This window comes from Saccopteryx leptura, chromosome 2 (assembly GCF_036850995.1).
Source record: "Saccopteryx leptura isolate mSacLep1 chromosome 2, mSacLep1_pri_phased_curated, whole genome shotgun sequence".
Lineage (NCBI taxonomy): Eukaryota > Metazoa > Chordata > Mammalia > Chiroptera > Emballonuridae > Saccopteryx > Saccopteryx leptura.
Window position 1 is genome coordinate 7,787,891 of NC_089504.1, and position 12,310 is coordinate 7,800,200.

Consider the following 12,310-nt stretch of genomic DNA (forward strand, 5'->3'; position numbering starts at 1 on the left):
GAATGGGTAACTCATAGAAGAAATACATGTAATCAATAAGGATATCTATAAAAACGCTCATCCCATTAATAAAGAAATGTAAGTTAAAACTATGAGACCCTTTTAAACCTATCAATTTAGTACTAAACATTATAATGACCAGTGTGTGGGTCTAACTGTGAGAAGATGGATACTCTCAAACACTATTGGTGGAAGTGTAAATAAGATTCTTAGGCCCTGGCCGGTTGGCTCAGCGGTAGAGCGTCGGCCTGGCGTGCGGGGGACCCGGGTTCGATTCCCAGCCAGGGCACATAGGAGAGGTGCCCATTTGCTTCTCCACCCCTCCTCCTTCCTCTCTGTCTCTCTCTTCCCCTCCTGCAGCCAAGGCTCCATTGGAGCAAAGATGGCCCGGGCGCTGGGGATGGCTCCTTGGCCTCTGCCCCAGGCGCTAGAGTGGCTCTGGTCGCGGCAGAGCGACACCCCGGAGGGGCAAGGGTTTTCTTTTTTTTCTTTTTTACAGAGACAGAGAGAGATAGATAGGGACAGACAGACAGGAACGAAGAGATGAGAAGCATCAATCATTAGTTTTTCATTGTGGCACTTTAGTTGTTCATTGATTGCTTTCTCATATGTGCCTTGACCGTGGGACTATAGCAGACCAAGTAAACCCTTGCTCAAGCCAGCGACCTTGGGTCCAAGCTGGTGAGCTTTGCTCAAGCCAGATGAGCCTGCGCTCAAGCTGGCAACCTCGGGGTCTCGAACGTGGGTCCTCAGCATCCCAGTCTGACGCTCTATCCACTGCGCCACCGCCTGATCAGGCGGACAAGGGTTTTCAGTGTGGAGCGGTTTGTAACAGAGAAAAATTGGGAACAGCCAATGGCCATCAAAAGGTGAAATAGACTATGGTACCCTCTAACAATAAAGCGGTTCAGAGAATGAGGCCAGTTTCTGGGTGCTGTCAGGGGAAGAGCCTCTTTGCAAACGATCGGTAGTGATGGGATCACAGCTGAGCCATGACGACTGTGACATTCCTGAGGCACACTGCCGGTTCAGACTCAGGGCCTGCCGCTTCCTGGGAGCCTCAGCCTGTCCTCACCGAGCCTCAAGTTCCAGGAAGGAATTGCTTCTGCCTCATAGGAGTGCGGAAGGCTCAGTGAGAGGAGGCAGGGGACATGTCTGACATGTAATAGGTGCTCAACTGATGTTAACTCCTACAATTATCTTTAGAGAAGAAAGATTAGGACCCGCAGTAGGACTGTGGTTCCCTAAGATTAAGATAGAATCTGGAATCTGTGTGTGCCAAGGGAAAATGCCTGAAAGGGACAAACCAAGCCGGTAATATGGTTAGTTTTAAAATATTTACTTTATTGGCCTGACCTGTGGTGGCGCAGTGGATAAAGCATCAACCTGGAAATGCTGAGGTCGCCGGTTCGAAACCCTGGGCTTGCCTGGTCAAGGCACATATGGGAGTTGATGCTTCCAGCTCCTCCCCCCTTCTCTCTCTCTGTCTCTCCTTTCTCTCTCCCTCTCCTCTCTAAAATGAATAAATAAAAAATAAATTTAAAATTTTTTTTTAAATTAAAAAAAATGTCTTTAAAAAATATTTATTTTATTAATTTTAGAGAGAGAGAGAGAGAGGGAGACAGGAACATTACTCTGTTCCTGCATGTGCCCTGACTGGGGATTGAACCGGCAACCTCTGCGCTTCAGGACGATGCTTTAACAACAGAGCTACCCGTTCAGGGCACCCATATTGTTATTTTGTGGGAGAAACTGGGGGCGAGGAAGAGTGATGGTGAGACACTTACTTATAATTCAATCACACCTATACTAATTGAATATTTTATTGAGCACTTATCACTTTAATAATTAAAATGAGACCAATAAAAATTTAAAAAGTATCATCAGAAACAAAAACGTGAGTGATTGGAGACAGCATCGTTGTGGAGAAGGGATGTGTGGGGACAGAGGCTGGGATCCGGCAGCCAGAGGTGGGCTTTGACGGAAGGACGGCGGAGACGGACAAGGAAAGAGGCCCCGTCCGTCTGTGAGCGTGGTCAGGGCCCTGAGGGGGCTCGCTCACCTCTGCCCCTCCCAGCCTGGAGACAGTGCTCAGCACTCCGTTTGTGACTGAGTGAGTGAGTACTGGATTCATGACTACATGAAAGGAAGCGGGGTGGCTATGGCAGGTATAGGGGACCCAGGGAAACAGCAAATAGAGAGAGGACAGACTGCCAGAAAGTTGAGAGGCAGATGGTGGGGACGTCAAATGGTGCAGCCGCCTTGGAAATCAAGATGGTGGTTCCTCAAAAAATTGCCATGCGTAGAATGACCATATGATCCAGCAATTCCATTTCTAGGTATACACCCGTAAGAAGCGAAAGCAGGGCCTCAACGACATATTTGTACACCTATGTTCATAGAATTTTTTTTTTTTTTTTTTTTTTTTTTTACAGAGAGAGAGTCAGAGAGAGGGATAGATAGGGTTAGACAGACAGGAATGGAGAGAGATGAGAAGCATCAATTATCAGTTTTTCGTTGCGACACCTTAGTTGTTCATTGATTGCTTTCTCATATGTGCCTTGACTGGGGGCCTCAGCAGACCGAGTAACTCCTTGCTTGAGCCAGCGACCTTGGGTCCAAGCTGGTGAGCTTTTTGCTCAAGCCAGATGAGCCCGCGCTCAAGCTGTCAACCTCGGGGTCTCGAACCTGGGTCTTTCCACATCCCAGTCCGACACTCTATCCACTGCGCCACCGCCTAGTCAGGCAGAAAATTGTTTACTATAGCCAAAAGGGGGAAACAACCCAAGTGGATAAACTAAAGGTGGTGTATACATACAATGGACTATTATTCAGCCTTAAAAAGCAAATGCTCACGCCTGCTACTATAACACGGATGAACTTGAGAACGCCATGCTAAATGATATAAGCCAGACACAAAAGGACCGACGTTGTGTGCTGTCACTTAGATGAGGTCCCTGGAGTTGTCAAATTCAGAAACAGAACGTAGAATGGAGGATGTCAGAGGGGAGAGGGAATGGGAGTTCATATTTAAAAGGGACAGAATTTCATTTTGGGAAAATGAAAAACTCTGGAAATGGATAGTGGTGATGATTGCACACCAATGTAAATGTATTTAATGCCACAGAGCTGCACTTAAAATAGTAAGTTTTACGATATATATATATATTTCCCCCTCCCCCACAATAAAAAGGAGAGAAGCAGATGTTTGGTAAGAGGACAAAGTATGAGAGAGGCCTGACCAGGTGGTGGCGCAGTGGATAGAGCGCCAGACTGGGGCGCGGAGGACCCAGGTTTAAAGCCCCGAGGTCGCTAGCTTGAGTGCAGGCTCATCTGGTTTGAGCAAGGCTCACCAGCTTGAGCCCAAGGTCGCTGGCTCAAGCGTAAGGGGTCACTTGGTCTGCTGTAGCCCCCCTCCCCCCCCGGTCAAGGCACATATGGGAAAGCAATCAATGAACAACTTAGGTGCCGCAACGAAGAATTGATGCTTCTCATCTCTCCCTTCCTGTCTGTCTGTCCCTCTCTCTGTCTCTGTCTCACACACACACACACACACACACACACACACACACACACACACACGGAAGTATGAGAGAAGCTGACACAGAACAGACAAAATGGGAAGAGGGAAGAGAGCCCGGGGACCCGAGGAAAGGCTAGGGAAGAGGGCAGTGGGCTCACCTGCTCCTTGGTGCGACCCTCCCGCTCCCGGATGTGGGTGGTCACGATGCGTTCCATCTCCTCTCGCAGCCGGGGGTACTGCTGGAGCTGGGGAGGGCAGGAGGGGAGAGAGCCACGTACACGGGGGGCATGGGCAGGAAACATCAAACCCCACCAGAGTCCAGGGGTCCGGGGGTGTGGGGCAGGAGGCACACACAGAATGCCCGAGAGCAGGGGAAGAGAGACTTGGGGTCCCAGGAAGCTGATGGCACCAAGCCATGGCCACCCCTTTCCTCCAAGTATGGGTTCCAAATGGCAATTCAAGAGTTCTCCTGGCTCCAGGCCTTCTTCACTATCCTACCTAGGCAACTTGGGGTGGGAGGGCAGTTCAATGGGCAGAAACACCATGGGAATCCGTTTGCTCCTTGGTGCCATCTTGGTGGCAGCCGTCTTGGAAACAGAGTCCACTGAGGCCTTTGCTTGGAGGACTGTTAGCTCCCCAAACTTTCACTGACCCTCAGGGCTGCCCTTTGCTCAAAGGCTCGGAGGGACAGCCAGGTGGGGAATCACGCAGAGAATTCCTACCCAGGAAGAATCTGGGGAGGGCAGGGCCCAAGGTGCCAATTGGCCTCCTGAATCAGGCTGGGGACAGGCAATGCTCCTTGTCAGAGCAGGGAGGTGGGGGAAACCAGCAGTCACACAAACGACATGCAGGAGGCACGGGCATGGGCATGCGAGGGCAACGGGGCATGCGGAGTGGGGTGCCAGCAGCATGAGCAGTACCCCGCGGGGCCTGGCTGGGCTCCTGGCCCTCTTGGTGGACCCCACCCGGTTTCGCCCCTCTGTGCATGCCCCACACTGGCACCGTCCTCCCCAGACACGTCTGTCTGGCTCCCAGCTGGCCAGCCAGCCTGCCTCTACCCCCTCCTTTGGGGTGAGCTGCTCAGCAGCACCCACCACCCCCCAGTTCCTATCAACGGAGGCTGAAGGGCAAGTTGCCTCAAGCCTTCCCCCTCTGCCTGTGAACTCTGCCCTCAGGTCAGCTGGGCTCTGGACAACTGACTTACTCTTCTCCACAACACTGTTGGATGCCACCTCCACCCAAAAGCCTGCCCTGGCCATCCCAAGAGCTGGACGGGGGGGCTCCCCTGTCACCTTCCCTCATCAAACTGTATTCTGGTTGCCCTGAAGGCAGGGGCAGGGGCAGGCGCACCACCAGTGCTCAGGAAGGGCACGTTGAAGGAATGAGGGAATGAATGAAGGATGGATGTCTTTGCCCTCCTTGCCAAGGTGCAGGGACATGGGCTCCTCTGCCCTCTGACTTATGAACCTGCAACTCCGCAGAGATGGAGACTCGCTGAGCTGCTGAGAGTGGGAGCCCCACCCCCACCCCCGGTACAGGGACCTCCAGTCCCGCACTGCCCACTCCGCGGCCACATGGGGCCCAAGTGGGGCAAAGCTAGAGAAACTCTTTGTCCCCGGGTCAGGCTGCTCGAGCCGACTCCCCTGGAGGTTAGCACGACTAGGTCATAGATAGAGATTCTGAGGGCAAGATGGAGGCCAAGGAGACAGGGTGGAGGCACCGGGAGAGGCAGGAGGCTGGGGAAGGAGGCGGCGCCCTGGATGCCAGCCCAGAGGGGCTGATGTGAGAGATGTCACGTCCTCTCGCCCCAGCTCCCACTATCTCCTGGCTGAGGTGGCCAAGCCCAGGACGCCTGGTGGAGGGCCAGTCCCAGACGAGGGACTTAGAAACAAAGCCCTGGAGAAGCCCATTGGCCCTGCTGCCCCGTGAGGCTAAGAAGCACTTCCCACTCCTTCTCGCAGGAAGTCTTCAAGCTGGAGCAGAGGCCTGGGACTGAGTCACCACCATCAGAAGGCCTCCTCTGAGGTGGTCCCAAGTGCTCCCTCCAGGGTGGAGTTGCGGGGGTGGGGGGCAGGGGGAGGGTGGGTAAGAAGGGAGGAGGAGGGAGCAATTTGCCAAAGAGCATGACCAGTTCTCCCACTAACTGCCTGGATGTTACATCGGTCAAGTTTTCCACGTGTCACACACAGCAGGGCAGCCTCCGCCCCTTCGAGAAGTTCCCTGTTCCTTTTGAGCATCTTTTTCCATTCTGAATGCCTCTGAGCATTTCCAGAACTTTTAGCCAATTTTTGAAATGGAACTTTCCTCTCTCAGACCTTGGCTGAGCAGGGTGGTAAGCGGGAGCCCACCAGTTAGCGGTCAGGGGCCCTGGCCCGGGAGCCACATGGCTCTGGGTTCAAAGCCAGTCCCTGCCTTGCCAACACTGCTGAGAAAAGGGACTGGACCTCTCGGAGCCTCTGTTTCTCCAAGTGGAAAGTGCGGTACTAATGACACCTCCCTCTCAGGGCTGGTGAGAGCATTGAGCAGCACACCACATGCCTGACATTCAACTCAGGACTTCATCCAGAGAGGCCAACAAATCCCAGCAGGGCTAGGAATAATTACAGTTGACTATTTTTCAAACTTCTGGCAGCAGTTTGAATACTAAGAACATATGGGGAGGGCAAAAAAAAAAAAGACAAAAGTAGGTGAACTTTGTCATGTAAAGAAAGAATAACTACTATCCATTATGAAAACTGAAAAGCAAAACTATTGATATTTTACAAAAGAATTTAAAAGCTTCCTTTTAAAATTGTTTTGATCATTTTTTTCCGGCTCACAAAAATCATACTGACTCACTGTAAGAAATCTGAAAGTGATTCACATTTGTGCAGTAAAAGTGGAAAAAATTGTAGAAAGGCACATGAAAAGAAATGAATGTGCCTTGCCCTTTAAGCAGCTGTGGACGTACCTTGCTTTACTGCACTTCGCAGATATTGTGTTTTTTACAAATTGAAGGTACGACCCTTCACCAGCAAAAAGATAATGACTTGTTGAAGGCTCAGATGATGGTTAGCACTTTTTTTTAGCAATAAAGCATTTTCAAGTTAAGGTATGTACATTGCTTTTTTTAGACAAAATGCTATTGCACACTTAACAGACTAACTCTTACATACACTGGGAAACAAAAACATTTTTTGTGTGACTGGCTTTATTGTGATATTCTTTTCCTGCAGAGGTCTGAAACAAAACTGCAATATCTCCAAGGTGTGACTGTAGGGTCGCCAATCGCCCGGGCGATACTTTATGTAATCAGTCTCCTCCTGATGGACATATGGGCTGTTTCCAAAATCTTAGCACTTACAGTAGTAATTCCTGCTTTCTTTTTGGAATTCAATGCAGCAAAGTGTTCCACGGGATTTAAATGTTTCTATCTAGTAATTGGTCTTCTAGGATTAGAATAGTCTTCTAGAAGTCTATTCTAAGGAAGTAATCTTAGAGATAAAGAAAATGAAAATTCTTTATACACAAAGATGTTCATTGCCAGGTTATTTATACTACTGAAAAGCTGGAGACAATTTAAATGTTCACCCATAGAAAGATGGCTTAAGTAAACCGTGATAAATCTCGTCAATAGACTATTATGCAATCATTAAAAATGTTTACGTAGGCTATGTAATAATACTCCAAAAATGCATATTCATAATAACTATGTATGGTGCCAGGTGGATACTAGACTCATTGAAAGGGTCATTTTATAAATTATCTAAATATCTAACCATTATGCTGTATACCTGAAACTATCAAATAATATTAAATAAATATATAATAGAAATACTGTCTATAATATTAAATATCAACTATAATTGGCAAAACATGAAAAATTAGGAATCCAAATAAAGAGAAAAAGCAGGACGGCCACACATTCATCGTGTGATTTCGTAACAAAATAAACCCATGTATAGAAAAAAGATTTGGAGAAATATAAATTGGTGAAAACTTTTTGAAAGACAATCGAGCAGAAGTTACCAAAATTGTGAAAGCTCATATTCATTGAGGCAATTCTACATCTAAAAATCTGCTCCAGAGAAACAACAGGATAAGTACTGCAAATACATCTATAAAGATGCTCACTGCATGCAGCCCTGCCGTGAAAGAAGGAAAACAGGTGGAACAACCCAAAGGTCTGTCAGTAGGATACTGACTGTCTACACGGAGTGTGCCGCACTCTACGGGGGAACAGCAGTTCAGGAGCCATCTCTCTGGAGCTACGCCCAAGGGTTCCAGACTGCTCAGCAGGAGGGAGAGCTCCTGGGTCAGCGTGCCTGACCAGATCCTACTTAGGTCAAAACTGGCGTCTGTTTGTAATTAGTTGGGGCAGGTGTGCTGTTAGCAGTTCTTACCTCTAGGGTTGTGGGATTCTAGGGACTTTTGCTGTCTCTGTGCTGCTTAAATGTTTTTATAACAATCATGTATGATCAAAACAAAATCAATACTGATCATTTGACTTTTTTTAAAAAAGGAGGTTTACTTGTAAGAAATGTACAAATATTGCAATAGCGGCTCCCCGGAAAGGGAGGGTTGTTGCTTTCCGTTTACTCTTCAGCATTTCCCAAACTTCCTTTGATTGAGAATGTGTAACTTTTATCATTAAAAACCAAATGTGTTTTTTTTTTTAATTTTGTAGTTTATCTTGTCTTCCTGTGTAAAGGGATTTGAGGCAGCTCAAAATAAACTCAATATTTTGAGTTTGACAAAAGTAAAGAGTGCGTTGCCTAGGGTTTGTGATGTAGCGGGGTCGTGACTTGGATGTCACAATGCAGTGGAACGGGGGTGGGGGGGGCGGCAGGGGTCCAGCCCAGGTTTCATGCTGCCTGCAACAGGCCCTGAGCAGATGCGAATTTGCTTAGTCTGCCGCATTTGACACAAAAGTGGGCAAAAAGGAGACGGGATTGTGAAAGAAGTGCACGTGACTAATTGTGTAGGAGCCTGGAGAACTGTGATACTTATTTGAAACAGGAAGTTAAGACAGATGTGCCTCCACCTCCCCAGCGCAGGGAGTTTTTTCAAATACAGGCGAGGCTGGGCTCTTCCCCAGAGACTCTGGTTCAGCCTGCTTGGCGGGGGTGGGGTAGGGGGTGTGGGGTGTGTAGGGGGGTGGGGGTGTGGGTGTGGGGGGTGTGGGTGTGGGTGTGGGGGTGTGTGGGGGTGTGGGGGTGGGGGGGCAGCATTGTAATTCTGGAAAGGCTTGGTTCAGCCTGCTTGGCGGGGGTGGGGTAGGGGGTGGGGGGGGGTGGGGGGGTGTGGGGTGGGCAGCATTGTAATTCTGGAAAGGCTTGGTTCAGCCTGCTTGGCGGGGGTGGGGTAGGGGGTGGGGGGGTGGGGGGGTGGGGGGTGGGCAGCATTGTAATTCTGGAAAGGCTTGGTTCAGCCTGCTTGGCGGGGGTGGGGTAGGGGTGTGGGGGGTGGGGGTGGGGTGGGCAGCATGGGGGTGTGGGTGGGCAGCATTGTAATTCTGGAAAGGCTTGGTTCAGCCTGCTTGGCGGGGGTGGGGTAGGGGGTGTGGGGGGTGTGGGGGTGTGGGGGGGCAGCATTGTAATTCTGGAAAGGCTCCCCCAGGCAACGAGGCTCATGTACTCCCCTGGACAGAACTGCTTTAGACAATCTGGCTGAAAATCCTCAAAAAGCAGACAAATAGGAAAAAGGCATCTAAAAATGTCACAGGCGACCCGAAAGAGGCTGACCCTGCAAAAAGTGTATGGATTAATGTAAAACAAGTAATCCAATCTGCTTTCGGGCAAACTGGTTTGGAGGGACTGGGGCAGCTCCCCAACCCCAGGAGGCCCTCTCCCAGCTCTCCTTCCTCAGCCTCCCTAATCTGAACCCCACTCGGCTTTCCTTTACTGAGATCCGGTTTTGTCGTCTGTAAAATGGGGAGAATACTACCACTTCTTAGGGTTGCTGAGAGGGTTAAGTCCGATAACAAAGGGCAAGCACTTAGCGTAGGGCTTGGCACATACTAGGTGCTCAGTAAAAGCAGCCTGCCTGCTCCTTATCATCGTGTCATGGTCATTCCTACCGGTGGGAAGGACCACTGCACTGAGGATGCTTGGACCACAGCAAAGTCTCCTGGCAGAGACGGAGGCCTGAAAGGACTCGAGTGCAGGCAGACCCAGGGTTATAAGCTGGCATGAAACCTCCGGGCCAGGGATCAGCTGGCCAGCATGGGCATCCATGTGGGTGGTCGAGAGGCTGCCAGGCCTGCTCAGCAGATGGCTCTGCCCCAGGGAGGCCACGGCCACGAGGAGTGGACGGCCAGGCCCAGCCCCACCCGGGGGCCGCCGTACCTTTTCACTACACTTTCTGATGGTGGAGGTGAGCTCACTGACTACCATATCCACACACTTGATACTGGGCTCTTTGAGCTTCTGCACCTGCTTTTTCACTGTGGCTTCAAAAGCGAGGTCAGGTGTGAAGAGGCCCGTCCTGCACCCGGGGACAGAGGGGACAAGAGGAAGAGCAGCCATAGGTGGGCAGGTGGGCAGGGAGGAGGAGGGGAGTTAAAGTCAAGCAGGGCCAGGGTCACGGGTGGAGGATGGCACAGGCATGGGGGAAGAGAGAGAGACATCGACACAGAGAGAGAGAACAGAAACAATGTGAGCATGGGACCAGGCCCTCCTTACCGCCACCCAGGGTTGGCACACCAGGTGCTGCCAAGCGTCCTCCCCCAGGGCTCTGTAGGTATGGGGGGTTTCTGAAGGACCAAGCCCCCTGCTCTGTACACGGCCGCTTCCTGAGTTCAGATGCTCCCCCTAAGGCTTGGCTGCTCTCCCCTCAGCCACACGGAGCCTGCCTTCTCTCCCTTTTCCAATGCCATCTTTGCTGCTGCTCTGGGTACTCCTAAGGAGGTGACCAGGCCAGAACGCCAGCCACCGTTCTGTTCGAGTCTAGGTTTCCCAGCAGCTCTTGCCTCCCTTCGCCCTGAGCGCACAGCCCGGCTCAACTGCCTCCTTCCACCGGGCTGTGCATCCCGCTGCCCAGGCCCGCCCGGCGCTGCTCCGAGGGGCTCCACGTGCACAGGCCGCCGTGCAGGTGATGCCTCCAGGAGGCGCAGGGAGCTGCCTGACCTCCCCTCTCCAGCCCCCTGCTCCACGCCGGCCCTTCCCTTTCTCCTCCAGGGGCAGCCTTGCTTTTCCTCCAAAGGGGTCTGGAGGAGCTCAGCTTGAAAAGACAGAGAGAGAGGAGAGGAGAGACAGAGAGGGGGGTGGTGAGAGAGAGGCCAGGGCAGCAGTGGGGAGAAGACCCGAGGGGAGCCTGGGGGTGGGGTCACAGGAGCACTGGACTTGGAGTCCAGAGACTTGGCTTCCGGTAACAGCTTTGCCACCTCCTAGCTAATATGACCTTGGACGAGTCATGTGATCTCTTGAGCCCCAGTTTTCCCGCTGTAAAATGGGTGCCATCCTCCCTGGCAGGGTCTTGTAGGCCCAGCTGACACAGCAGATGGGAGAAGGCTCTGTCTCTGGAAGGAGATGTGGATGGAAGGGAAGGGGGAGGTTCCGAGCGGGGGTCCTGAGTGAGGGTGGGTGACAACGGGGGGATGAAGGACAGTGGGGAGTCAGGGAGGGCTACTAGACCTGGGTCCTCTGCACCCCTCTAGCCATCCAGGCCCCTACAACGGCACCCAAGAAGGTCCTGTCCCTTCTCTGTCTCCAGGGCCGAGGCGCCCCCTGGGCTCCTCCCTGGAGCCCCCAAAGCTGACCCAGCTCTGAGGGCAGAGAGGGGCTCAGGGTCCCCTCAAGCCCTATTCTCTCTGAGCTGGTTGAGCTCTCGGTGAGCTCTCAGTGGAAAATAGCCGCCATTGTCCCTGTCTTACCAGTGTTGACCTTTGGTGTCCTGGGCTTGGGGGCCAGGGCGGGGGGTAAGGCCCCCTCAGAGAGTCACCCCGTCCCGGTCTGCGGTGCCTGCCTCTCCCACCCCGCTGAGGTCTGGACATGCTACCGAGGAGGCAGTGGGGGGCGTGGGGAGGGCGCCTGGCAGCAGTGCAGGGCGGGGCGGAGGCAGGGCCGGCCGGGCTGCCGTTACCTTCTTGGTGCACTGTCTAACGGTGCTGATTAGCTCCGAGATAACCATGTCCACACACTTGAGACACGGTTCTCGGATCTTCTTCACCTGCTTTTTCACAATGGTCTCAAAGGCCATGTCTGGGGTAAAGAGCCCCGTTCTGAACGCCCGGAGCGGGAGAAGGGCAGTGTCACAGACCCGCTCCTGCCAGGGGTGCCAGGCCGGGGCCCGCCCCTCACCCCGAGCTGTGCCCCGGCTCGTCCGTCCCACTACCCCCCTCCGTGTCCCCATCTGTGAAACGGGCAGCAGGGATTCCAAGGAAGGAATTTCAACTGATGGCTCTTTGGGGAAAAGACAAGGTCTGCTTATATCTGCCTTTATGTCTTGCTTTCTCTTAAGATTCTGTTCAAACAAAAGGTTCTGCGGCCAGAAATGGTTTGAAAACTGCTGAGCTAGGTTCTCTTTAAGAGCCTTTCCAGGAATAGAGCCTTTTATTTTAAGACTGGGAGATTCTTTTTTATTTTTCTGTGCCCGGCCAGTCAGTTATCAGTCTCTCCACTCCACGCCAAACCTCGGCACTGAGCCCGCGGGAACGCAGGGTGCTCTGGCCTCGCTCACTGCCTGGCATACAGCAGGCGCTCTAAACTCCCTCGTTGGAAGAACACACAGTATAGATCTGGGGCCCTGAAGGGAGTCTGAGCTTTTAAGGAGTCGTCTATTCCCAGTCTCCCTTCTTGCTCCACAGGC

General features: G+C 52.0%; 1 protein-coding gene across 16 annotated transcripts in view; it reads right to left on the minus strand.

Annotated features, from left to right (window-relative positions):
• Window positions 1–12,310, minus strand: part of DNM1 (dynamin 1) — a 44,598-nt gene that overhangs the window by 16,190 nt on the left and 16,098 nt on the right. For 12 of the 16 annotated variants that reach the window (XR_010749176.1, XR_010749173.1, XR_010749174.1 and 9 more), the window contains exons 10-11: window positions 9,850–9,988; window positions 3,682–3,768 (exon numbers count right to left, since the gene is read on the minus strand). Coding sequence is in view for 12 of the 16 variants with exons in the window: in XM_066367034.1 (XP_066223131.1) it covers window positions 3,682–3,768; window positions 9,850–9,988 (226 nt within the window). In the remaining 4 variants the exon portion in view is untranslated. Of the gene's footprint in view, window positions 1–3,681; window positions 3,769–9,849; window positions 9,989–11,584; window positions 11,724–12,310 lie in introns of all 16 variants that reach the window. The other 4 variants (XM_066367032.1, XM_066367029.1, XM_066367035.1 and 1 more) reach the window with 1 other exon arrangement.